This window comes from Mauremys reevesii, linkage group 1, assembly GCF_016161935.1.
Source record: "Mauremys reevesii isolate NIE-2019 linkage group 1, ASM1616193v1, whole genome shotgun sequence".
Lineage (NCBI taxonomy): Eukaryota > Metazoa > Chordata > Testudines > Geoemydidae > Mauremys > Mauremys reevesii.
In genome coordinates this window covers 197323408-197351401 of record NC_052623.1, presented here as the reverse complement: position 1 = coordinate 197351401, position 27994 = coordinate 197323408, and the positions used below count along the sequence as shown (strand labels likewise).

At 44.8% G+C, this 27994-nt stretch overlaps 1 protein-coding gene across 4 annotated transcripts; it reads left to right on the top strand.

The window, feature by feature from the left end:
- Positions 1 to 125: 125 nt before the first annotated feature.
- HHLA2 (HERV-H LTR-associating 2) lies at positions 126 to 27993 on the top strand. Of its 4 annotated transcripts, none has more exons than XM_039488432.1 (8): positions 126 to 194; positions 1016 to 1323; positions 9862 to 9907; positions 12495 to 12582; positions 15053 to 15364; positions 15975 to 16235; positions 19241 to 19555; positions 24819 to 25047. In XM_039488432.1, exons 4-8 carry the CDS (start codon positions 12528 to 12530, stop codon positions 24953 to 24955), a joined length of 1080 nt encoding a protein of 359 aa, XP_039344366.1. In that variant the 5' UTR covers positions 126 to 194; positions 1016 to 1323; positions 9862 to 9907; positions 12495 to 12527; the 3' UTR covers positions 24956 to 25047. The 4 variants fall into 4 exon arrangements, with proteins under 4 accessions (XP_039344366.1, XP_039344354.1, XP_039344372.1 ...); XM_039488420.1 differs by having other exon boundaries at positions 165 to 456; XM_039488438.1 differs by lacking the exon at positions 126 to 194 and adding an exon at positions 26431 to 27993 and having other exon boundaries at positions 857 to 1323; positions 24819 to 24898.
- Position 27994: the final 1 nt, after the last annotated feature.

Below are 27994 nucleotides of genomic sequence, written 5' to 3'. Positions count from 1 at the left end.
CCACCAATCACCTCTCCCAGCCGCTCCTTCTACTCTGAGCCACCAATCATTTCCCCGCTGCGGCTCCTACGTTGCACCAATCAACTGCCCAGATTCTGGCCCAGGTGCCCGCTCACTCATCCAATCACCTCTCAGAGCCCCGCCCCCTCAGCAGAAGCGTCGTAGAGGGCTTGATTCTGTGCTACGCATTTTGTGTACGTCACTTCCGCTGGCGGACTGTAGAGGAAAACCATAGAGACTAGGCAGCACGGATACATTGCCGAGCAGTCACTGCCCTGTCTTCCGGCGGGGGGAGAAGAGGCTTTGCTTCGTCTTCCCCGCCACCCGCTGATTGGCTGAGCGCAAAAAGGGGCGGGAGGAGTCGTAGCGGCGTCTGAGTGCCAGAGCCGAGAGCTGATTGGCGGAACGGCCAGAGGGTCGCCCCCTCCCCTACTCCTCCTTCGCAGCCGGCGCGGGGTGCGGGTGACGTCCGGCCGGGAGCCGGGCAGAGCTGGCGGGTCCCTGCCAGCGCCAGAGGCCCCCACGGTGGGGCGCAGGCGGGGAACCCCCTGGAACCGCCCCCCGCCCCCACATGAGGAGCGGGCGGGAGACTAACCGCCCCGCCCCCCTGCCTGGCTTCAGGGCAGAGGTGACTGTGGCTGAGCTAAAGCCCGACCTGCAGCGAGGCGGGGCGGGCTGGGGGCAGCTGGCGCCCTCGCTGCCTCGGTCTCTGTGGCGCGCTGAGGTCGTTTCCCGGCCCCGAATGAGCGCTGGGGGAAGGCTTGAAAGCTTTGCCTCCCTCCCCTGCAGAAATGGGTCCAATCAAAGCCATTACCGCAGCCTCCCGGCTGTGTGTGTGTCTCTCTCGCTCTCTCTGGGGTCGGGCAGGGCTTCGGTGTGTGAAAGCTCCTCGCCTGTTGTCTTTTGGGGGCTGGGCAGAAGGGTAAGGCTAGGAATTTGGGAGGTGGGATGGTTTCCACTTGCTATTGAGGATAAACTTGGCCTAACCCTGTCTCTTTCCCACGGTCATTCTCAGCTGGGCAGCACCTGGCTTTTAAAGGATGACATGCATCTGCTGCTCCATGAGAGACACAAACCCAGCTGCACACAAGGGCACTACCTACTGGGAACAGGTTTCGCCAGTCCCTCATATCTTTCAGCTGCAGTAAATGTATTACGTAATTGTAAGAGCAACACACCTTTCAGCCCTCAGGTCTTTTGGTATACTTGCGAAAAGACTTTTGACCTCCAAGGAATATTGTTTACCCCACCCACCTCTTTCTATAGAGAGGCATAGTTCAGTTTTGAACAGCTGATTATGTGGCAGCACTGATTTCATTTACTGTGAGTACCACTTTTGCAATTTAGACCAAATGCTTAACAAAAATACAAATATGATTAACTGCTGCTAAAGATGGGGAAATGTGAGTTGTGCTATTTTAAGAATGGATTTGTTTGGTCAGTAATTTAACTATGTTTGACTTATTAAAAGGTACTTTCAAAACTAAAATGCCATAATTATCCTATTGTCATATTTATTCCTTTAATACATTTGTTCATAGGTTTCTTACTACTTAGTCTGTTGCTTGACCTCAGGCTCACAATTCTGTCTAAATTTCAACAACAAATCTGATTTTTTTTTTATTTACTACCATTAAAGTTTGACTTGTTAACAACTTTTCAAAACTAATGTGAATTCAAATGTCTGACAGTCAGTAAGAGTATATCCAGTGTGGTTGTAGCTGTGTCCTATTCTTAATATATAGTCTTAATGGAGAGACAAGGTGGATGAGGTAATATCTTTTATGGGACCAGCTTCTGTTTTTTTGGTTTTCATTTCAGATGACTAAATTTGGTATCTTCCACTGTTCTATGGAGTGTAGTTGTAGCCGTGTCTGTCACAGGATAGTAGAGGGACAAGGTGGTTGAGGTCCAATGATTACCTCACCCTCTTTGTGTCTCCATTAAGAATATACTCACAACAAAATGTTTAGAAGCTCTAACAACTTGAATAATATTACACTAGATCAAACATGGTTTGGTTCTTTAGATCAGTCTCAGACTTGGTAAAAATCACTGGATATACTAGCTATCTTTTATTTGTGCTAAATGGAGGGAGCAGTTAAATGCCCCTTTGTGTAGTGATAGCTGAAGGAAGAGGACAGTAGCACACAGGGCAAGTTGCCATAGAGCAAGCCCAGTCAGAAGCTAAGCCATGTAGATAGAAGGGTTTACCTGGGGACTGACTGGAAAAGCAGAGACTGATGGATTGATTGGTTTCATTTTTGTGTGTTTGAGAGAGAGAACGAGAGAGAGCTTTTTTTGGGCACAGGACTCACTAGAGGCAGGCTCAGATTTCTGAGTATGAAAAACACCTCCTGTTTAACTGGCACAGTTCAGGGCATCAGCACCTGTACTCTGCTGTGTGGTCCAGCAAGGGCACCTGCTCAAGGCTTCTGGCTTCCCAGCTGTTGCTGCTGTTGGGTGGAGATGTGAGTCTTTTTCTGATGTATTTCCATGATGAAGTTTCCTGGCTATACTGCAACCTCCCCACCATCAGCCAGACTACCTAAGCAGGCTTACTTCATTTCTCTCCTCATAGATGTACACAGTGTAATTGCCACAGTTAAGTTACACATGCTAATATGCTTATCAAAGATCACCCCATTACTCCTGTAAGGGCTCTGGTTGGTGATTAGCCCTTCAAACCTCACATAGGGGTCTCTCCTGTGGTCATAAAATCATCACAGCTTCAACTCAGAACCAGCACATTCACTCTTGTGTGGCCTTAGTAGGCCAAAGCCATTCCAACCCTTTCCTAAGGAACGGGGCCCTCTATGGACTGGATATCCTTCCTGTTTGCTGGATCAGGTAGAAGGCCTTGATTCAGTTTAAACTGAGGTTATTTATCTCAAAATCCTTTGTCTATTGGTCCCTGGAGAATCCAGTTTCAACCAGTATATACAAGCCTCTCTCTAGGCAGTAGTAGCTACACATCAGTCATCATGGCAGATTCCAAAGGAACATAGCTTCCTTTCCCATTGAAAGCCAGACAGATTGATCTCTAGCTCAGCCTTTAAGACAGTCTGACTGGATGTTCAGTCTTTCTGTCATTGGTGATCTTACTGCGCCACCAAAGTTTTTGCCGACCACCTGATTACTGACTATGTACTGGCATTCCTTAGTAAATGCACTCTGTAATTTGTTGGTCTTCCATCCTAATAATATGTCCATACCAAGAAAGCCACTGAAATTGAACTGCTGCTGATGGAGGGAATTGTTGGGTTCAGCTACCACTACCCTCATTGCTGAGATTGTCCTGCCACTTAATATGGAGCAGCTGGTAAAGACAAAGAATCAAAAATGTCAATCTGCTACTCTTCATCCTTCCTCACTGCCCACAATACAGTTGGTATAACCATGGTTCTGTAGAGCCGCAGCTTTGTAGTAATCTTGGTGGCCCAACGTCTCCACAGATGCCGCTGAAGGCCCTGACACACATGCTTGCTGCTGTAAGAGCACCCCCATCTTTTGAGCATCCTCCAGCACTGTCTGTTGCTTCCCAAGTACGGTATTTGACAGTTGCTACCTGCTTGTTATCATGTCCGCACAGGTTAATACTGCACTGGTAGTAATCTGGAGCTGGAGGCTACTTGATGCTAACAGCCAGTGACTTAGTTGTATCTGGATTAATAACCAGACCAACGTGTGCTGCATATTGCCTGACCAGATTGGCCATTAGCTGCAGCAGTTCACCAAACTGAGCCAACAAGAAATAAAAGTGGAAAGAGAATGGTGAGAGGAAGGTGCCCCTGAGGGGAGGGGAGGCCACACAGACACTCTGCCATGGTGGAAGGTGGAAAAGAGGGAGTATAGAGAGCCCCTGAAATAGAGGGAAAGTGGGCATGCAGTTCAGTGTTCATTGTTATCAGTTCTACTCCATATCATATGAATCATGGATATGAGTGTCAGCTAGACCTTACAACCTGGAATTTAAGTTTTGCCACTATACTGGCAAAACCCTCTTAAGTGTAGATGCAGTTTATACCTCCAAAAAAAAAAAAGTGCTTTTGCTGGTATAGTTTAGTTTATGCTACTTTGGCAAGCAAGATAAAATACAGTGGCAAAAGCCATTTTATGCCAGTGTAACTGCTTCTACTAGGGCTTTTGCCTGCACTCCACCCCCAATACCCCCCTTAACCAACATTGCTATACTAGCAAAAGTTTCTAGCAGCGACCTGGCTTCATTCTAGGACAGGGGCGAGCAAACTAGGGCCCGGGAGCTGCATCCAGCCCTCCAGAGGTTTTAATCTGGCCCTCAAACTCTCGCCAGGGAGTGGAGTCCAGGGCTTGCCCTGCTCTGGCGCTCTAGCCAGGGAGTGGGGTGGGGGATTTGCCCCTCTCCACTTGGCTCCCAGAAGCAGTGGCATGTCCCTGCTCTGGCTCCTACACATAGGGGCAGCCAAGGGCTCTGCATGCTGCCCCTGCAGCGCCCATTGGCCGGGAACCATGGCCCATGAGAGCTGCAAGGGCGGTGCCTGTGGACAGGGTGGCGTGCAGATCCACCTGGCTGCGCCTCCGTGTAGAAGCCAGAGTGGGAACATGCCGCTGCTTCTTGGAGCTGCTTGAGGTAAGCGCTGCCAAGAGCCTGCAGCCCTGAGTCCCTCCTGCACACCAACCCCCTGCCCCAGTCCTGATCCCCCTCCCTCCCTCTGAACCCCTTGGTCCCAGCTTGGAGCACCCTTCTGTACCCCCAACTCCTAATCCCCATCCAGAGCCCTCACCCCCCTGCACTCCACCCCCAATTTCCCCATGAGCAGTCATGGCCCGCCATACAATTTCCGTACCCAGTTATGGCCCTCGGGCTAAAAAGCGTGCCCACCCCTGTTCTAGGATGACCAGATGTCCCATTTTTATATGGACAGTCCTGATATTTGGCGCCTATTACTCCCCAGCCCCCGTCTTGATTTTTCACACTTGCTGTCTGGTCTTTCTGACTTTTAGGCCACTTCTGCCTTTTTATTTAAGAAAAACTTATAGTGTTGGCATATACTTCTTTATGAAAAAAATCAGTTTCCCGTTAGGTAAAGTGCGCCCAAGAGGAATGGTGCCAGAAGAAATAGCACAAAGAGAACATATTACAGGATCCCAGAAGACTTCTCAACTTTTGGCTACTTCTGCTGAGTTGCTACATACATGCTGGTTTCTGATAATTTCTGAAGTAACCCATATAAGGATCCACCACTGTAAACTGAAATTACTGAGTTCTGTAACAGCAGCATCATGTTGCCCCCTTTCCGTGCTGGTTTCTGAAATACAGAGACAGCATACAAGATAAGGGGCTTCTAACATGTAAAATGTGCCCAGGATTTGGTCTATCGCAACTAGAGATGGAAAACATCTAGGGTTTGGCCTCCTTGAGCTAATGCAGAGATTTAACAATTTATAGACTGTAGTCATGTATTCTTTTTTGTGCAACAAAAGTCATCTGGACTAATATGCTGCTTTGGCTACCTGCAGCTTTCCAAGTTAGCTTTACTTCCTTATTGATAGAAGTTTTAAGAGCTTTAATTCTTGTAAGCACTTACACATACTTTAAATCAGCTGTTGCCAGGTTACAATCATAAAGAGAGAGTAAACGATCATCTGAAATGCCGTATGCTAAGGAATAAATAAATCCTTGTTCTGAAACCAGACAAGTTTTATAGGGTCCAAATCTGCCCTTATTTTCACTGGTAAAAATAGTTACTCCACTAGGAGTGTCACAGATAAACTCTCTGTTCCATCTTGTATTTAGTGGTGGTGCTTGTAGTACCTTTCCCAGACCTGAAGAAGAGCTCCGTGTGGGTCAAAAGCTTGTCTCTCTCACCAACAGAAGTGGAGCCAATAAAATATATTCCCTTATCCACCTTCTCTCTCTAATATCCAGGGACCGATCCAGTGGTGGATCCTTATACAGCGACACTGCATGAGCAACAAAATGGCAGATGAAATTCAACAGTGATAAATGCAAGTAATGCATCTTGGAAAACAACTACACATATATAATGATGGGTTTTAAATGAGCTGTTACCACTCAAGAAAGAGATATTGGGGTCATTGTGAACAGTTTTCAGAAAACTTCAGCTCAGTGCACAGCAGCTGTTAAAAAGGTTAATGGTATGTTAGGAACTATTAGGAAAGGGATAGAAAATAAGACAGAAAATATCACGATGTCACTAATCCATGGTGTCCCCACAGCTTGAATACTGTGTCCAGTTCTGGTCACTCATCTCAAAAAAGAATACAGTGGAAGTGGAAAAAGTTCAGAAAAGAGCAACAAAGACGATTAAGGGTATGGAATAGCTTGCATATGAGGAGACACTAAAAATATAAGGGCTGTTCAACTCAGAAAATAGATGATTCAGGGGGGATATGATAGAGATCTATAAAATCATGAATGGTGTGGAAAAAGAGAATCAAGAAGTGTTATTTACCCTTTTCCATAATACAAAATCAGGGGTCACTGATTAAATTAATAGGCAGCAAGTTTAATACAAACAAGAGGAAATATGTTTGTATACAATGCAGAATTAAGCTATGGAACTCATTGCTCTGGGATGTAGTGATGACCAAACGTATAACTAGGTTCAGAAGAGAACTGGTTAGGTCCATCAATGCCTGTTAACTAAGATGGTCAAGGGGGACGTCTGTGGATACATATACTGGGAGGACATATTACCCCACACACTCCAGTCAGTTCAGCTACATGGCCACAATTTCACACCTGCCTTCTAAGATCCAATTTAGCTGTGAGTGCCATAGTTTTGATAAGGCGTGAGTTATTGTGTTTTAATAGCTCTATAAAGAGTCGTACTGGCTTCATGCTAGGTAATTTTCAGGTGTTTATCGTGGGCAGCCAGTGAGATGACTATTGGGGGGAGGCTAGTCCCCAGCCCCTCCCCTTCAGCCCTCCCTCCTCCATAGTAGCCCAGAGCACCCCAACTGTGGCCTCTGGCTCCAGCGCCGGGTGGCTGGACAGTGTGGCCGCAGCATGCCAGCCCCAGTATGCTGGGTGGCACGGTCCAAGGGCTGGGTGGGCAGCGCGGCCCAGTCCCCTTGGCAGGCCGGCCAACCAGTCTGGGCCAGGGCAGAGCACCAGGACTGCACCAGGCTGCCTGGGGAGGCACAGCCTCCCCAGTCTATGATACCCACCTCCGATGGTGTTCACCCTCTTTACCAGGTTATTCAAGTGTCTTTCCTAAAGGCAACTCACTCCCCCTCATTTTCCTGTAGTGGTAACATAGTTTTACACACTGTCAGAAATGGCAGTCACAACCCCTCCAGCAGGGTCATTGATGTACTTTGTATCTAGATTACAGCTGTTTACTCCAACCTACCGTAATTACCTCTATTTTATCTGGACTGGGTTTTAAACTATTCCCTACACATCCTGGGTCATTCATGCAACTGCCACGAGGGTGGAGGGTCAGATGAGAAGAAAGATTAGAATTGGGGGGCTGAAGGGTATGGCTGGACGTATTGAATACCTTCCTTGTCCTAGCCACCCCAGAGACATTTGCCTTATCATATAGATAAAACTGTAATTTACCCTCTAGGGCATATGAATAGTATGGTTTTCCACTGGATAGAATTTGAAACCTACAGGGGTGTAGCAGGATGGGACACTCACTGCCATAGCGCCTCCTGCGGGTCAGTCTGGGAATTAGCTCATCCAGCTCAGGAGAGCCCTCCTCTAGTCTTTTACTCCCCTGCCCTTACCTGCCCCTCTGCAGTCCCTTTATCTTCACCAGTTCAGACACTGGTGCCCCTTACCTTGGGTTGCTGGGAGGATGCAGCCACTCCTGCTCCATTGCATCCCAGCCCAGGGCCCTAAGGGTGGTGGAGGGGTCTGCCCAGGGGCGGCTGTAGGATTTCCGCCACCCCAAGCAGGGCGGCACGCTGCGGGGGGGTGCTCTGGCGGTCGCCAGTCCCGCGGCTCCGGTGGACCTCCCGCAGACGTGCCTGTGGAGGGTCCACTGGTCCCACAGCTCTGGTGGACCTCCCACAGGCATGCCTGCGGATGCTCCACCGAAGCCGCGGGACCAGCGGACCCTCCGCAGGCACGCCTGCAGGAGGTCCGCCGGAGCTGCCTGCCGCCCTCCCGTGGGACGCCGCCCCAAGCACATGGTTGGCGCGCTGGGGTCTGGAGCCGGCCCTGGGTCTGCCACCACGTCAGTGGGGATCCGAGTCATAACACGCTGAATCACCCTCTGCCAGCATTGCAGCCAGACGGGGGTCTACCACCTCTGGGCCACTCGCACTCTCCCCCTCCAAAGGTACCTGCTGGTCCACTGAGGTAAGTTGATCAGTGGGGGCCTCAGTCGCCAGCAGAAGCCCAGGTCACCCATCAGTCTCCTGAGGGGTCGGGTGGCCAGGCCAGTCATCTCCTTCCTGTGGGGCTAGGTAGTCCAGGGGTCTGGACCAGCCATCTGCATTCTGTGGGCTTGCTTCCACCTCCCAGCATGAGTGCTCAGGGGACATATCTGTTCCTTCCAGTGTCTGTTAAAGCTGATGGATGTACTAAGTACCTTTCTTTCAAGCTAAATGAAAGGAGGAATTAAATACCCTTTAATGTAGTGATAGATGTAAACAATAGACAGCCACTGCCTGAGGCAATGGGCCACACTGAACAGAAGCTAAACTGTGTGGACTGTGGGGTTTCCCTGGGACTGATTGTGAAACAGTGATTTGGCGATTGATTGGTTGCAGCTGTGAGTATGAGCAGGGGTGGCTCTACACATTTCGCCACCCCAAGCACAGCGGCATGCCGCGGGGGGCGCTCTGCTGGTCGCCGGTCCAGCGGCTCCGGTGCACCTCCCGTAGGCGTGCTTGCGGAGGGTCCACTTGTCCCGCGGCTCCACCAAAGCCGTGGACCAGCGGACCCTCCGCAGGCATGCCTGCAGGAGGTCCATCGGAGCTGCAGGACCAGTGGAGCCTCTGCAGGCATGCTGCCGAAGGCAGCCTGCCTGCCGCCCTCCCGGCGACCGGCAGAGCGCCCCCCACGGCATGCTGCCCCAAGCATGCGCTTGGTGTGCTGGGGCCTGGAGCCGCCCCTGTGTATGAGAGGCTGAAAGCAGGAGAAACAAGTGTGATCAGGGCTTCCGGGGAGGTAGCCAAGAGACAGGCCTTCTTTTGGGCTAGAAGAGTAGACTTGGATTTCTTAGTGAAAACTATCTGCTATTAGGTCTTACTGTGTTCAGGGAAACAGGACTTTGTGTACATTGTATGTGAATAAACAGGATTGCTCTGAAGAAATACCTGACTTTTTTCATCGATTTCTCCTCCTAAGAAAAACAACCCAGCAAGGCTCCAAGTATAGGCTAGCAAAGGGGTAACAGCCATAGTAGTAGTGACTAGAGGACGATGATTTTCCTTTGGCTCAAATGATAGAGGTCTGTGTTTCTAAAACAGGAGGCTCTAGCTTCTATATCTTCCTTGCACCTCCAGATCTGTATGGGCAGTTTAATTGGCAACCTTGATTTCGGCATACACGTGGCCATGAATTTATTCCAGTTATCCTCTATATAATTGAAGTTGACTTGCAAACTTTCTGGATGAAACATGCTGCAGCACTGTAAATTATAACATGGAAGCAAATGAGATTAAAATTGGCTGGAACTCTCCAAGGGCCAGTTGTGCAGATTCTACAAACTGGACCTTACAGGATCTGTTCGCATACATTGGCAACAGGCTAACATCTGACTGTTTGCTTGAAGTTTCAACTCTATAACTTTAATTTCTAAGGGAATCTCCCCTGCCTTCCCTCTTGATGCTTCTCGAGGCCCCAGCCAAACTTCTAACTTAACCTTTGCTGTCTTATCATTTTATTTGTGTTTTCAGGAGGTGTTGGATGGCTGCTTCATGTGTCTTCAGAGGGGACTTCCAGGTAGGGACACACTGTTATACTGCTAGCCCATCTGGGTCTTTCTGATGACAGGAAATGCCTGCCCCCAGCTATATAGGAAAGGGGAGTAGGAAAACACTTCCATTCCAGCAGCTTCTATAAAAGCAGCAGTCAGATAGTGCATCACGTTGTATGTGGCTACAGAACCAACTGTTTTAAAAATGTTGACAGTATTGGACTCTTAAACTTAAATACAGTGCTTAATCTGTAATGAAAGAGGTGCTGGGACTCAAGCAATGTTTTTATTTTCATAATTGATGCAGCAAAGCAGAGGTGCCAGGGATGTGAACTGCCCAAGCCTAGAAGTGCTGGGGCTCAGCCCTGACACAAATGAAGTCCTGCTTAACTAGGGGCTGTGTTGATATCACAGACACCCCAACTAAGGAAGAGATTATTCAAGCCATCAAATCCTTAATAAATGGGAAAGCTCCTGGCAAGGATAACTTGAATGCAGAATTGTTCAAGGTAAATCCAAATTTAGCAGCATCTATCCTGGCCCCTCTATTTACATCAGTCTGAGAAGGGGGAAAAAGTGCCAGGTGAGTAGACCAATGGGATTATAGTGAAGTTACCAAGGAAAGGAGCTCTCAGTGATTGTAATAACTGGCATGGTATCACACTTTTATCTGTGCCAAGCTAAGTCTTGTGTAAGATCATAGTCCAGTGTATATCAGATATGTTGATAGCATTCTCAGAAAAGAGCAAGCAGGTTTTCAGAAAGGGCATGGATGCACAGACCAGATCTTAACTCTATGAAACATAACAGAACAATGCTTAGAATGGCAACAGTAGCTCTACATAAACTTCATAGACTTTGAGAAGGCTTTTGATAGCATTCACAGGACCAGCCTATGGTGCATTCTGCAAGCACATGGAATCCCTCTCCGTATAATCAACATCATCAAAAGCTTCTATTTCAACTTTATATGCAGTGTTGATCACCATGAGCTCAGTTTTGAAGACAAAACAGGAGTACATCAGGGGTGTGTCGTGTCTGCAATCCTCTTCAACACTGCCATTGACTAGGTAATGCAGTGTGCAACAGAAGACATGCCAAGAGGCATTAAATGAACACCTTTCTCATCCCTAGAAGACCTGGACTTCACAGATGATGTTGCTCTCCTGTCACACACCCAACACCATATAAAAGGAAAAACAACTTGACTCAATGCATTCAGCCAGCAAATTGGACTGAAAATCAATCACAATAAGTCCGAAAATATGACCTTTAATATTGCCTCGCCATCCTTGATAGAGGATTATGTTCTCACCAGTGTAGAAACATTCACAAACTTGGGCAGCACCATTAGCCAGGATGGTGGAACAAGCCAGGACATCTGGAACAAAATCAATAAAGCCAGGAACACCTTCAGGAGCTTAAATACAGTCTGGAAATAATAAAAAAAAAATACAAAACCAAACTCAGGATTTATCAGAGCTGCGTACTTTCAACATTACTTTACAGTACAGAATGCTGGGGAATGACAATGTATGACATGTCCAAACTGTCTTCATTCCATACAGCCTGCCTCAGAAAAATCCTCTGCACCTTTTGGCCCAGAACAATCTCAAACCAAGATCTATTGACACAGTGCAGCCAAGAGGATTTGAGCACCATCATTGCCAGGAGGCACTGGAGATGAATTGGCCATGTGCTTCGGATGGAAACTGATTCCATCACCAGAGTAGCAATAAGATGGACACCTGAAGGCAAGCGAAAACGAGGCCACCCAAAAACAACATGGTGAAGAGCTGTGGAAACTGAGCTGAAAAAACCTGGGGCACAGCTGGGGAACCATTGAAAGACTTGCCAGAAACAAACAGTAGTGGAGGAGCTCTGTCACTGCCCTAAACACTAGAAGCATCATGGTAACATGATGATGATGATGATAAATAGGGGCAGAATTGAGCTGTTAGTTTAAATCTCACTATTCTCTGAACTACAAAGACAACTTGTTAATTGCATAACTTTGCTGCATACAATAATTAGTCTTATCACATTTGTTTAAAATCAGTTTTTATTTGTCTTTAATGGTTCCTCACAACAGATTAAAGACTGGTAATTTTCTTTTAACAAAAAGGAAAAGTGATAATATCACATAAATCAAGTTTATAGCCCTCAAAGTTGCAGAGAAAATCTTGACAATATGAACGCTGAAGGCCCAGAAACCAGAAGACATTTTTTCCCTTTTAAATTGTGATTTTTAAGCCCTTTATGATTTTGAGGGCCTGACTCTTGATTTTTGAATACTTGGGATTAGCAGTGGAGTTGTTTGTATATTTCTCATTTAGGTCCATGATCATATAGCTGGTAGGTGCACATCCCTGCATTAGCCTGGAGCCCTGTTAAAGTCACTGGGGCTCCACAATGTTGCAAGAGTTCACCCACTTGAAATGTTGCAGAATCAGGACTTTAAACTCTTGATAACATACCTGCACTATGTCTAGAAAGGCCCTTTCGCATCTAGAGCTCTATAAATAACATTATAATAATTGTTGATTATTACAGTACAATAGGATAAGCATTTTACAGGCCTTAAACTGTTTTTTTTCTCCTCTATGTTATCAGTTAGAAATGAAACTACTGTAAATCAAAGAAGACATGAAGGTGCAGAAAATACTCATCTTTCTGTTTCATTTGAATGCTGTAGTTTCAGGTGAGCTTTAGCTGTGTCTTTATGGAAATGATAAAGAAATTAAAGTTTTTTTTCCAAGAGGTGAATTACTTAAAAGGGACATTGTCAAGATAAAAATCATGGTAAAGAATCAGCTTAGGGCACTCAGTTGATATAAGGCACTCAAAGCAAAACAAGGATGTCCTCATAAATGGATTGCATTGCAGCAAAGGAACCACAAACTTGCCTGTGCTCTTTTCTCCTTTGATATATAAAGGCAGCTTGAAGCACATGAAAGCAGCAGTCTAAGAACAACAGGGTTCTTGAGTAGGTAGGTTTTAGTATGCTGGAACTTTCTGTTCTAAAGCATCAGCCCCTCCCACTTGAGAATCTTCATTATCTGTAGCAGGTCTGTTCTCCTCTGTAGGCTGCAGCCCTCGGAATACAACATGATGATGATGATATACCCTTGAGCAGGCGTGACGTTCCATTCAATAGCCGTGGTTAACATACAGTCACCCTAGTTAAAGTCAGCGTTGGTCCCGATTCCAAATATATCAATCAGACACCAATTTGTAACAATTCTCTGATTATACTGACAAGTATCAATTATCAGCTATTCTACCCGATGTTGCTCCCCAGGTCTTCAGGGTAACAGTAGAGAGAGCACCCAGGAACTTTAGATCCAAATCAACAGGCTCCCTACCATCTGAGATAAAAGAACCTCTAGTAATGCTATTTTTAACTTATAAATGTTAGAACAATATAAAGGGCTATGGTTAATTAGCTAATGTTGGCACAGTGTACTGAGCTGTAATGTTGTAGTTATGTTCCTGAAAAATGCTACTTTAAGCAAAACGATATTAAGTGAATCCAATTTCCCCATAAGAATTAATATATATAGGGAGAATTAGGTTCCAGGGAATTTTTTTTTTGCCAGACAAAAGATACACACACACACACACACACACACACACACACACACACACACACACACACACACACACACACACACACACACACACTCTCTCTCTAAGTTTTAAACAAACAATTCAATACTGTACACAGCAACGATGATTGTGAAGTTTGGTTGAGGTGGTGGAGTCAGGCCTGGTCTACACTGTGGGGGGGGGGGAGGGGGAATTGATCTAAGTTACGCAACTTCAGCTACGTGAATAAGTCGACATACTTAGATCTACTTACCGCGATGTCTTCACTGTTGATCCAATGGGTAATGTAGACAAGCCCTCAGAGGGTGGGATATTTCCTAGGGAATGGTTTGCTGCAAAATGATGAACTAGCATTCGGCTGAGCCCTCAAGGGTTAACACATTGTTAAAGTAGCCTCACACTCTACAAGGCAGCACAAATGGAGGGAGGAGACACAATAGACGCATGGCAGTGGCTGCAAACATTCCCTGTGGAAATTGAAAATGATGGTGAACCCATGCTATCCCACTCAAGTGCACCACTCCCTCCACTTTCCAAAGTGCAGAGGAGTGCTTGTGTGTGTGTGTGTGTGTGTGAGTGAGAGAGAGAGAGAGACACACACACACACACACACATAAAAACTGTGTGTGTGTGTGTGAGAGAGACGCATTGCCCCTTTAAGTACTCTGACGCCACTCTAAGTACATTGCCTTTTTAAGTAGATCAGCAAGTTGAGAAAGCAGCTGCTGCCAGCAAGCTCCCTCCATCCTGAGCCTTATGTCATGTCCCCCCACCCCCGCTCTGTGGAGATGGGGTACAGGAGTGTGGGGAGGGAGACACCCTGATAATAGCACCTCTCTTCCCCCCTCCCCCCCGAAACAGCAAGCAGGAGGCTCTCAGGAGCAGCACAGGGCAGTGGAGGGAGGGACAGCTGAACTGCCGGCAATTGATAGCCTGCTGGGCGGCTACCTCACAGGGAACTTAGGGGAGTTGATGGAGTACCAAGCCCCTGGTTCCAAGCCCCCACTAGCTAGCTCCAACGGGCTGATCTTCCTGCAAGCAGTGGACAAAGCAGGCGGCTTCCAAATGACATTATAAGGGAGCATTGCGCAACTTTAAACGAGCATGTTCCCTAATAGATCAGCGACATAACAACGAAACAACATCAACTGGGATGATGTTAAGTGAAGAGTTACTGTATATAAATCCCAATTATCTGGGCACTGGAAGGCTGCCGTCTAGAATGTCAGTGATGCAGAGTTGAGTATGTCTGACATGAGTGTCATGCATTAGAATACTGGTGTACTGGAATAAGAATTATGTGACTGTCATCCCACTCTCTCTGCTTCAGGGAGGTATGAGGGTGACCTGAAATTATAACGATGGGCATACATTTAAACAAACAGACAAATGGTGGGAGATGTGCACCTGTTAGGGCCAGATGATCAGTTCAGCTGGACTGCAGTTGTAATCTTATTTGAGGGTGGAGGTGGGGGGAGAAGTACATGGATTTACCTAATTTATTTTTGGTAACTCATTCAGAAATGTTCATGCACTTATAGTATGTGAATTGTGTTTTCAAGGTCTTGAAGAGGTAACCGGGCAATTATCCGAAGATTTTATCCTTCCTTGCTCTTTTGCACCTGCAAAAGGTGAAGTAATTTACTGGAAGAAAGGGAACAAAAATGTGCACAGCTACTACTACGAGAAGGATCAGCTAGAACGTCAAGACTCTGAGTACAAGGGGAGAACATCCCTTTTTCATGAGCAAATTCCCACCGGAAATGCCTCCTTGAAACTGAGTAACCTGAGCCTGAGTGATGCGGGCTCCTACAGCTGCTATGTGGGGACAAATCAAGATAAAACAGAAGTGGAAGTCAGACTTCACATAACAGGTCAGGAGGATATTTAACATACCTGAACTGCACAGGTAGCAGATCTTATTCTCTTCCCTCTCACCTGAAATTGAAATACCTCAGCCCAGTAGTAGCACCTATATCTTTCCTGTCTCTCAGCACTAAAAGGCAGCTCTATACTTCACGGTTGCATTTCAGCAGTAAATAGGGTGACCAGACAGCAAGTGTGAAAAACTGGGATGGGGTGGGGGAGTAATAGGAGCCTATATAAGAAAAAGACCCAAAAATTGGGATGTCCCTATAAAATCGGGACATCTGGTCACCCTAGCTATAAAAGAAATAACCTAGTTCTAGCAGAGTATGAAAAGCTACAGTGCAGCCATTTGAGGTTAAAATCACTGCAGGCCTGCGGGATGCAATTGGGTAGCGGGTGAACTTAAATAGTAAGTGGGGAGAGTGGATTCTGACAGAAGTTTGGAAACTGATGATTGATAATGAGGCAAATGCAACACTGTAATCTGAAATAAACACAAATAATTGGATTTGGCTTCTGTGTTCTGCAGATTCTTTCCTATATTATTCCAGAAAACCAATCACACCAAGTTAAGCCGAATGTTGAAAGTACCAGGCTTTTTTTTTGTCTTTACAGTTTCCCCCTCTTATGCAATGGAATATGAAAAACGAGGCGGAGAGAGACTGTTGAAATGTCTTGCCTTTCGTATTTATCCTGAGCCAAACATATCGTGGGCATATAACAGTACATCTATGCAAAATACAAAAATAGAAGTAACCCAGGATGGCCGTCTCTATTCAGTCAGAAGTGAGAAGAACATTACAAACAAAGTTTCTTCTTACCAGTGTCACATTCAGTTTCACAATGAAAATTGGATTGCTGAATGGAAAATGGAAGGTAGGATTGAATTATTCTCCATCCCTTAAACATATATAAAGCCCAGGACAGTTGAGCCATAATGAGTCCATGCATCTACATTGTGCTGGATTGGTAGAAAGACCATAGTTAAGATTACATAACCTTCTGTAGACCTCAGCTGATTATAAAACCAGCTAGGCTGAGATGAGTGAAAACCCCTCAACATTCACCCCCAAATTTCAGAACTGTGAAATGCATTTATTTTGTGTGTGGCAGCTTCATGCTTAGGTTTTGACCATGTGGGTTTTGCACCTCCCAAGTTGCACAACAAGGAATTTTGAACTATTTCAAACTCACAAAGGTTTCCTCAATAGGTTTGTGGCTGGAGTTTTTCAATACAACCATAAGGTGGTTTGGAGTGTCATTGCAACCTATCACACAGTACCACCCAATAGTAAGACTTGCCTATAACCAACTCTAGATGGCTGTGGCTCGGCTTGTGCCCATTTAATACACTGGGGCAGCTAACTTTATTTAGTGCACCTATTAATTTTATATTACAGTAGCATTCAATAGCGTCAGTCTGGATTTGGGATCCATTGCACATATGACTGTAAAGATCACTTAGTAAGAGATGCTCCCTGCAGTGAAGAGCTTACAATATAAATATTGTTCATATGTCATGCCTAGACAGACAACATCCTTTTGTCATTTTATTTTAAATTGTCCCAATCCATTCCCAATCTCTCTCTCTCCCATTGTCCAGGTGACCCAGCCAGACATTATCTGTGGCTGACCTAAAGCATTCTCCTTTCATCCTGCCTGCTCTGCACAAGTAGCAGCAGGAAGATTTTAGGGGGAGGGAAACTGTTCCTCATCTATTGTTCTAGTTACCAGTCTGTCCCTAGCTCATTCCATTCCCTATTGCTTACTTGAGTCTATTTACTACCATTTGTCTTCCCTGTCTTCTTTCTGCCCTCGCTCCTCCCTTCCCCAGATCACATCTCCTCACCTCTACTCAAACCCGGGGAGGGGGAGTGGAGCAGCAGCCAAACAGATTGTTCAGATTCAAATAACAAAATACACCGGGGCAGAAAATAGATGGTGTTACTCCATAAGGAAAAACGGGGCCACTGAAATTTAGCTCTCCCCTATGGTCCATTTACTCCTGCTGCATCAGGTTTTTTTTGCATTCCCTAGAAATCCATTTCAGCAAATAACCATTGCTTTCCTGAGGCTCTTATCTCTTAAGAAATATTTCTTAATTGAGGCAACAGCAATGAAAGACCAAAGTTTCCTGTCAGATCTGCGTGATTGACCTTGACTCCACTACTCTGCGCTCCTTACGGCACATGCACAGAACTCATAGTTCTCAATCCACTATGCACTCCGCAGAGCAGAATTTTGTTCTGAATGTGCGTACTGTAGCATATTAATGTAGCTCATTAATGGAATCCCACATCTTAAAGGTCACATGGTGCTGAGTGTTATAAATGCCTCACACTGGCTAGAACTTGTCTTTACTAACAGCAAGTGAAATTCAAAAGGGCTAGAGGATTGGTCTGGATAAGAATCCAGATTTCTGGCTGCTTACTTGAACCTTTTGAGATCATGTAGCCTTCTGCTAGGCAGGCAAGAGGCAATGTGGAGTGCAGTTTTTTCCCCCATTGGCCCTCAGAGTCACTCTCTATATCCCCTCATGTCAGCTACATCTACACTATGAGCTGGAGGTGCAAGTCCCAGCTTGTGAAAACATACTTGTATTAACTCTCATCGGAGCCAGTGAACTAAAAATAGTAGTGTAGCTGCAGTAACACGGGCAGTGAAGACATGGGCCAGCTGCCCCAAGTACGTACTCAGGGATCAGGTGGGTTTGTAGCCTGTGTCACTGCAGCCCATGCTATCATGGTTACGCTACCATGTGTGTACGCAAGCTGGGAATCATGCCCCTTGCTCATCATGTAGACCTCGTCCCACATACCAAGCATGCTAATGTAGTGTAGAAATGTTATGGCTCCCTGCCCCCAATACAAGTTGCCAAGCATCCCTCTCCATTCATTTGTGCCTATTGAGGTGAGTCACTATTCTCAGTCAAACTCTACACCTAGCACTGGTTGCAATATTTCATCTCAAGGCACTGTGAATTTGTGTGAGTATATGAGAATTTCTGTCCTACTTAACATCTTCCTTTGACTACTTTTAATCTGTAAGTATCCTTTAGGAAGCCTTCCCCCCCCTCCTCCGCTTAGATAAAAGAAAAAAAAACAGTAACACTCTCTGAATGTTAATATTTTTCCCTCTCCTAATCCTTATAGTTGAGGACTCTGTTCCACCACTGTTGTTTACTTTAGGAGCTGTGTGGTAGTACTATATTTTATTTTAGGCAATTAACTAAGATGAAATGTTAGGCACCAAACAATTGTGGGGTCCAGATATTTTCCTCCCTTAAAGGTTTAAAAAAATCTAAATTTAATTTCATATTTTAAACTAGTACATTAATAATGAACTTTATTTAGAACCCGTGTTCTAAAAACATTAGATCTTTAAGCAAGAATAAATGGAGTCTAATTTTGCACCTTTTATACTCTTTATTTTTTGGCCTTCATGCAGCTTAGATAGTAAAAATAAACTATGTGGTGCCTTTTGTTTGCATAAGAGTCAGAAAGCAAAGCTAACACAAGGTCACAGAGTTAGTAGAGGTGACTCAATAGGGAAATGTTCACATCTAAGAAAAAACCCTCTTTGCAGTGGCAAAAACAAAAACTCATTTAATATAAAGCAGTTGCCACCTCTCCACACCGTCACCCCTTTTTGTTTGTTTCTTAAACCAACTACCAAGGCTGAACTACCGTGTCTGAAATGACTCTTTCAAGAAGTGGTTTCTGCAGTTGGATGTCTTGTGAAGCTGATAGTGAAGTATTAGTACAATTATATCAAAAGATTGCTTAAAAAATAGTGCACAAAAAGTCTGAGCATCCTTCGCAGTAGCTTGTTCAAACCATTGTTTTCCCACTAATTGTTGCTTTTTAAATTGTATGTTTCAGATCCGTTTTTTAAAAAGGAAGGAGATACCGTTTCAATTCCATGTGAATTTATGGCTGAAGGGTCTCCATATACTAAAGACGTCATAGTTACTTGGACAATAATCAGAAATGCATCTACCTTGGTTCTGGCATCCTCCGACAACCCATCACAAACCCCTGAACAGTTTAAAACTCGATTATCTTGGGAGAAAATCAATGAACAGGACTACTCAGTAATCTTAAGGGATCTTACTCTGGCAGACAGTGGAGAATACATGTGCAATATTTCAACACCACACTATACACAGCTCACTGTAAGAATTTTGCAGGTTGAGGGTAAGTTGCCGCAATTTCTACACTGCAGGTTGGGGAGAAAAAAGTCAATTCAAATCTGCAAAATGTCAGGAAAAATGACCTCAAGTCCTCTGAGACACACAAGCTGAAGTTAATTTAACCATAAATTCCTTTATTAGACTCAAAGACCTAATGGCATTTATACAATTGCTCTAAACATGCCTACAAAGCTGTTTACTCCATCCAAACAGTAACAAAACATTTATAGGCATTTGATCAAGATAGTTACAAATTGGCTAACCCCACAGGCATTTAGACCCGTATTGCTTCGCTCCAACTTGGTCAGACAGGTATTAACAACGAACCCTTTAAGAGTTTACTCTTTTATACCCTTTGACAAACAAGTGATGTCGTTATCAATTGTCAGATCTTAACTAAGGGCAGATGGAGTTTCGTATATAGCCAATTCTTTACTGCACCTGGTACCCAATTAATTATATTTTATTTCTATTATTTTAGGCCAAACCTTAAATAAGATAACACTGGTATTTTGAAGGGTTGCTACAAGTGTAACACAATTACTCTTCTTTATTATGGTTTAATTCTTTTTGATTCCATGCTTTGGGCCAATTGTTCATGCTAATATCCCAACTCATTTAAAAATCATAGTTCACCTAAATCTAGTGTGGACCTATATTCCTACAGAGGTAGAAGACTGTTGTGGTATTTTATGAGAGAAATATTGATCTGGATGAGAAAAAAAACCAAGTTTAGACTTTTCTGAATATTGAGATTTATTTACTTGAGAGATTTGGAGATTTTTCTTATATCTATAGTTGATTTTAGACACAACCTTGTGAGGTGCTGAGTGTCATCTGTTCCCGCTGAAGTCAGTGGGAACTGAGAGCACTCAGCAACTTGCAGGATCAGGCCCTAGATGCTGTCTGTTGATGGAGACATCTTGGCACCAACTGCCTTCAGACATATGGTAAACTCACAAACTGCACAGATGGAAAAAAAATTCTCTACAGTGCCAGCTGATAAAGAAAATTCACTGGAGAACAACATAGATTTCTCCCACAGTTGCAAATTTTGAAATAAGCTCTCTCTCTGTATACTTGGGATGGGTTTTATTACAAATTAATAAACAAACAAACTTAAAATGAAAAACTTCCAGCTAAGGCTAATTGCTATAAACTTTTACTAACCTAACTGGGAGTGAGAGAGACCAATTATCAAATCACAATCGCAGGTGGAACTGAGTCAATAAATCAAGGAATTTATTGAATTGACTCACCAACTAACTGAGTATTCAGATGGACAGAGCCAGCTGCACAGGGTCAGTTCTTACAAGTGGTAACTGCAAGATTAAAGGAGGCTGTTGTCTGTTTTGCTCTAAACCCCAATTGCAGGATCTTGCTCCTGGCAACTACACTGGGAATGTCTCAAGGCACATTTTCACTAGCAATGTTAAAGCTCTCCCAGCGCTATTAAAAAAAACCCATCTCCACAAGGGGAATAGCTGTCTACACTGGCACTTTACAGCGCTGAAACTTGCAGCACTCAGGGGGGTGTTTTTTCACACCCCTAAGTGAGAAAGTTGCAGTGCTGACAAGCCCTAAGATTGAGAATCAAACTTGTTTCCTCTTGGCACTCAAAGTAATATTTAGCCTCCTCCCAACATTCCTATGTGCTTAGTGACTTATTGTTGGCTTCTCCCTGATCTGATTACTCTACTTGGATAACATAGCAGCTCTTACTTCCATTTTATAGAGCAGTGGGGTTTTGCAGTTCTCTTTGACCACCTGGCATCAGGGCCACCCAGAAAAGGGATGCAAAATGGGCAGGGAGTGCCCCAACTGAGTGGCACTGCAACCACAGGTGCCAGATCATAATGCTACTTGCTGAAATTTGACTCTGTGGTTCCTCTGTCACAATAACAAAACAGGGAAAAAATGTTGCTTGAGGAAAAACAAAGATTCGCTATTTGCTTGTGTGGTTTTCAGAGTCAAGAATGCGGCTCGTGGGACCAGGTGATGTGGTCTCTGGTTAGTACCTCTCACCAGAATGGTCTTCTGGGTAACTTGGCTGGTCAGGCTTGTGTAGCCTGTGGTTGTCTGTCTCCTGTTTCTGTAGGACCAGCTTTGGAAAGCAGGGATGTCAACCTTTGTTGGTGTTGTGGTGGTCCAAGAACACCCATTCTTCCACCCTTAACCTTCAAAATTGCAGTTCTAGCTTACTCCACCCTATGGCATCTCCTTATTGGTTTTCCAAGCAACTCAGGGCATTGTTGCATGTCTTGGACCCTCACAATGTGGTTCAGTCTTGGGCAAGCTTGATCCTTGGTCAGTTTGGAAAGCCCCCGCTTTAACTAGCAGTTTTTACAACAATCCATCATTAGGCCAGAAGCATGTGTACTCCAAAAATATACAAAGAGTAGGGTAAGCAGGAGATGACTGTAAGGAAGCAATCTCATCCTGAAGAGAGGAGGGGAGAGGCTACAGTTGGAGGATGCAGATGTCTCCAAGTTCCTTAAAAGGCCATAACACGTTCATGAATATAACGAATGGCCCAATGAACATCTCCTTCTCCTTTCAGGCAGGCAGCTGAGAAGCCAACAATTCTGTTTTGGTGTCTCCTGAAACAATTTCTTTTCTTTAAAACCCTTCCTGCAAAAATCAGTCAGTCATGATCTGAGGTTTCATCCTGATCCAAGACTAAATTCTTCTTACAGAAATGCAAAATGTGTAATGGCAAGAGATTTCCCATTCCCAGCCAGCTGTACTACCAGGTATAACATTTACTGTTGAATGGTCCCATTGCAAAGCAGTGGGGCTACTCATGGTAGTGAGCACTATGTCTGAAGATGGGGCCAGTTGATCTTGTTTTTAATTAGACTGTTGTGGCAGTCACCAAGCCTGCCCCCGCCCCATTTCCCATAAGGCCACGCATACAGCTCTCCCTTTAGACTGTGGCAGTAAGCAAAGGAGTGTGTTTTCAGCGATTTGGGTTTCAAATGTACTTATCATTTGTAAACTTATATTCTCTTAAGATTGCAGGACCTTAAAGTTTTTATTAAAAAACAAAGTTCAGTTCAGTGTTAAGGTTACAGTCATGTGAATTGAAAGAACAGATTAGTTCCCAGCTCAGTTAGAAGTTGCCGATTGTGGACTATTGTGAGTATTAAGTCAAGCTTGCACTGCTGTGTATTTCACCAAGGCCTGGTCTACACTACGAGTTTATCTCGACTTTAGCAGCATTAAACCAAATTAACCCTGCACCCAGCCACACAATGAAGGCCTTTATTTCAATATAAAGGGCTCTTAATATTGATATCTGTACTCCTCCCCGACGAGGGGAGTAGCGCTGAAATCGGTATTGCCATTTTTAATTAGGGTTAGTGTGGCCACAATTCGACGGTATTGGCCTCTGGGAGCTATCCCACAGTGCACCATTGTGACCGCTCTGGACAGCAATCTGAACTCGGATGTACTGGCCAGGTAGACAGGAAAAGCCCCACGAACTTTTGAATTTCATTTCCTGTTTGCTCAGCGTGGAGTGCCGATCAGCACAGGTGACCATGCAGTCCCAGAATCAAAAAAGAGCTCCAGCATGGACTGTACGGGAGATACTGAATCTGATCGCTGTATGGGGAGATGAATCTGTTCTATCAGAACTCTGTTCCAATAGACGAAATGCCAAAACATTTGAAAAAATCTGCAAGGCCATGATGGACAGAGGCCACAACAGGGACTCAACACAGTGCTGAAACTTAAGGAGCTGAGACAAGCGTACCACAAAGCCAAAGAATGAAATGGACGCTCATGGAGGGAGGGGCAACTGACGACTGTAGCTATCCCACAGTTCCCGCACTCTCTGAAAACCATTTGAATTCTTGGCTGAGCTCCCAAAGGCTGAAGGGTCAAAAACATTGTCGTGGGTGGTTCAGGGTATATGTCCTTGCCCCACCCCCGCCCTCCGTGAAAGCAAAGGGAAAAAAAAATCCTCTCTTGCCTTTTTTCAATGTCACCGTATGTCTACTGGATGCTGCTGGCAGACGCAGTGCTGCAGCGCTACACAGCAGCATCTCCTTCCCTCCCCTCGCCTTGCGGACAGCAGACAGTATAGTAGGACTGATATCCGTCATCGTCGTCCCTTGAGTGCTCCTGGCTGGCCTTGGTGAGGTCGGCCAGGGGCGCCTGGGCAAAAATGGGAATGACTCCCGGTCATTCCCTTCTTTAAGCTTTGTCTAATGGAGATTCATTCCTGCCTCCATAGCAGCTGGCGGCTGCCCTCCCCTCCCCCCTTTGATCTCTGCTTGCAGAGGCAATAAAGTCAGTGTTGTTTCTTATTCATGCATCCTTTATTACTTCATCACACAAATGGGGGGATAACTGCCATGGTAGCCCAGGAGGGGTGGATGAAGAGGGAAGCAACGGGTGGGGTTGTTGCAGGGGCACCCCCTAGAATGGCATGCAGCTCATCATTTCTGTGGGATATCTGGGGCTCTGACCCGGAGCGGCCGTTTGCCTCTTTGGTTCTTTAGTAGGCTTGCCTGATATTCTAGGCAGGACTGACTCTCCATTAGACAAAACTTAAAGAAGAGAATGACCTGGGGAGTCATTCCCATTTTTGTTCATGCGCCCCCGACCGACCTCACCGAGGCCGGCCAGGAGCACCCATGACAGCAGCAGACGGTACAGTAGGGCTGGTAACCGTCTTTGCTAACTTGCAAAAGGCAAGGGGATGCCGCTATGTAGCGCTGCAGTACCGCGTCTGTTAGCAACATCCAGTAGACATATGGTGAGAGTGAAAAAAGGCTGAACGGGCTCCAAGGTTGCCATGCTATGGCGTCTGCCCGGGCAATCCAGGGAAAAGGGTGCAAAATGATTATCTGCTGTTGCTTTCATGGAGGGAGGATTGACTGATGACATTTACCCAGAATCACCCGCGACACTGTTTTTGCCCTATCATGCATTGGGATCTCAACCAGAATTCCAATGGGCAGGGGAGACTGCGGGAACTATGGGATAGCTATGGGATAGCTACCCACAGTGCAACGCTCCGGAAATTGACGCTAGCCTCGGTACATGGACGCACACCACCGAATGAATGTTCTTAGTGTGGCCGCGTGCACTCACTTTATACAATCTGTTTCCAAAAAACGTTTTCTGTAAAATTGGAATAATCCCGTAGTGTAGACATACCCTTAAATGGAGTATATAAGCTTTAAACCTTCTGAGACACTTGAGAAACGTTAACATCTTCTGTTTGTTTGAAATTAATATGACCTATATATTTTTAGAAAAATCCTCACATTACCATTGGATAGCTATAACGCTGCTGATCCCCATCATTGCCTTTATTGTATGGTGTACTGTGAAGGTATGTATTGCTTTAATAACTGTTTTTGTAAAATCCCTTAGACCAAGATGTATGTAAAACATAACTACTACTACTACTAAGGTCAGAATTTGGATGCTTGACAAGCATATTTGATTTGGTTTAGTTAAGCTGGCGAAAGACTGAAAATATAAAATCATAGGTTGTAATTAACATTCCCCTGTTTCTGCTACTCCTTGTGGTTAATAGGCAGCCCCAATACCCCTACAGATTGCAAGCAGTGTTTGCATTGCTCTGTCTTAGATGTTGTTGTGTTGACGGCTGAGTGATCCAGGGTAGATCCCTTTTGCTCCGCATATATCTAAGGTGTTTTTCTTTTCAAGAGCACACTGCGCCAAGCAGATCTAAAAAACAATCCCCAAATAATCTCTACATTGAAAGAGAAGCTGCATAAAAGCATATCTGGCCGTAAACCTGGCAAAACTTAATCTATGTGTCCAATCTGTTATTGAAATGAAAAATCAATTGCTGAAATGCACCTCTACAGAGCTTCTCTTTCCCCAAACTCTTTCAATTTCCTGACCCACAGATGCAAAGTAGGGTGACCAGATGTCCCAATTTTATAGGGAAAGTCCTAATTTTTGGGTCTTTTTCTTATATAGGCTCCTATTACCCCCTCACCCCTGTCCTGATTTGCTGACTGCTCACCCTAATGCAAAGCTTTTAGGAATCCACAGGGATTGGGTTTGGTTTGCTGCAGATACCAAGCCATCTGAGGTTATAGGCCACCCCCTGCCCATCTCAGAGTATGTCTGTACTACAGCAGCTACAGTGGTATAGCTACAGCGTGCAGCTGTGCTGCTGTAGTGTAGACATTCCTACATAGATGGAAGGTGGTTCTCTGTCATTGCAGGTAATCCATCTCCCTGAGAGGTGGTAAGCTATGTTGATGGAAGAATTCTTCCATCATCCTAGCTGCATCTACAGAGGGGGTTAAGGCGACCTAATTGCATCACAGGATGCAAAATTTTTCACAGTGCTGAGCGACGTAACTAGGTCGACTTAAGTTTTAGGTGTAGACCCCAGGCCTCACTGTTTGTACTGCTTTATTCCTTTAATCCTGTGGGCTTCAATCCCTCACTCTCACCTAGACCAAATTCCCTTTTTAATGTGGAATTCTGCGGGCCTATCAGGGAAACGTAGCTTCTTACTACCTTAATTCCTTTGTAAACTTTGTCTAACACAGTCACTCCGCAGTTCCTCTATGACAATAACTGTGGTGTATTGAGGACTGCATTAAAATTATAAGCAATCACTTCAGGAGCCTGCTTGCAGGCTAGGAAAGGTCTGTTACAAAGCATGTGATGGGAGTCAGTTTGAAAAGAGCCAGTTTAAAGCAAGAAGGGGTGATTTGTGCCTCCCTACCTTAGGGAGCAGCCTGCTTTTTTCCTCTCTGTTTTGGGTTCTTGTGTATTATTTTGAATTCTGTGAAATAGAGCAGTGTTTTGTTGCAACCTTCCAGAAAGATTATTCATGTTTTTATCTAATTTCTCTGTGTGTATCCTGTACCATAGGGGAGAAGACAGACAGTAATTTAGAAAAATAAAGAAAGAGCAAAGATTAAATGGCTGCATGTGGACACTTTACAATATAATGAAGTAGGAGAAGATTTCGCAACATATATTCAGAGACTTGAGCAATATTTTATGCGTATGCTACAGAAGATACAGATGGCTGTTTCCTAACGTTGGTGTGTAAAACCACTTTTGTGGTGCTTAAAAGTTTTCCTCAAGAGCCTGATGAATTGGAATATAAGGACATAAAAAAGATTCTAAAGAAGCATTTTGAGCCTATCGTCAATTTTTTTTAACAGAAGGATATAAGTTTCACCTCAGAAATCAGATAGAAGGGGAAAGTATCTCTGGATTTTTGGCAACCCTGAAAAAACTGTCCACTACTCTTTGTTTTGGTAATTTTTGGAAGAAGCTCTCAGATCAATCTGAATTAAGAGAGGTTGTTGGATGTTGTGTGTCACAAGGAACTGCCACTAGATGAAGACTGCTCTATTTGAATCCACACAAAAAAGTGCACCAAAATTCGAAAATAAATTGGCCTCATCGTGCCAGGCTGGAAAAAAAGGCCTTTGGAGTGGATGAAAGAAACACCACCACTGGTTCAAACCTCTCACAGGATCCAAACAGAACAGAGGGAACCCTATTTCTGCTGTTTAGGGATACCACACCTGCAGGAGCAGCGTTTCCTTAATAAGCTGCAGAGCAAGAAGCGCTTTAAGAAGGGATATGTCAACAGGCTTACCACAGTGCCCCAGAGTACAACGAAGGATCCATCAAAAGGAAGCCACCAGCATCTACAACTAGGAGCCACCATCCTAGTTCGGTGCCTGTCAGGCTCGGATGAAAGGATGCGTGAGCTATACCATTTCACAGACTTGTATGTGGTGGGAAATGGACAGACATATCATCCCCTGTATTTTGTTAACATAAAGGTAAATGACATGATATTGACAATGGAAGTAGATACAGGAGTGGCCATGTCTGATCTCTGGGGGTGGGAGGGTGGTTAACAAAAAAAAATTCCTTGGTTAAGAGCAAGAGAAACTAATGTGCTTTGATAGCTTTACAATTAGGGGCAGATCGGAGTATTAGACAGCCTCCCTGTCACTTGAATTACATAGATATCTGTTCACCATTAGAGTTAATAGTGAGTGAAGGAATGTGTCTCCCCCCCTGCACTGATGGGCATAAACTGGCTATACACATTTAAATTGGATTGGAATGTGGTGCACCACATGCCAGACAGAGTGAGGGAACTGAAAAATACAAAGCTGTGGGTTCAGAAAGAGGCATAACTGTGAGGCTGGTTGTGACAAGGCCTAAATTTCTGAATGCTAGACTTGTGCCATATGCTCTGTGCAGGAGCCTGTGGAAAAACAAACACTGAAAAATTGCCAGTGTAAACTTCCCAGGTTTTTCTGTCTAGGGCAGTGATGGTACAAAATTACAGGGGCAGGATGAAGCGGGGGAAAACAGTGTGGTAAAGATAATATGGGACCTAATGGCACATTTGCTAGAGATAATGAAGAGGTACACTGACTAACTTACCAGATTAAAAACTCAG

What these genes read in the sequence shown, in the direction of transcription:
- HHLA2 (XM_039488432.1), top strand. Translation starts at nt 12,528, where the DNA reads ATGAAGGTGCAGAAAATACTCATCTTTCTGTTTCATTTGAATGCTGTA. An exon ending in TTTGAATGCTGTAGTTTCAG is followed by an intron (nt 12,583 to 15,052) that starts GTGAGCTTTAGC and finishes TGTGTTTTCAAG; the next exon opens with GTCTTGAAGAGGTAACCGGG. An exon ending in AGTCAGACTTCACATAACAG is followed by an intron (nt 15,365 to 15,974) that starts GTCAGGAGGATA and finishes TTGTCTTTACAG; the next exon opens with TTTCCCCCTCTTATGCAATG.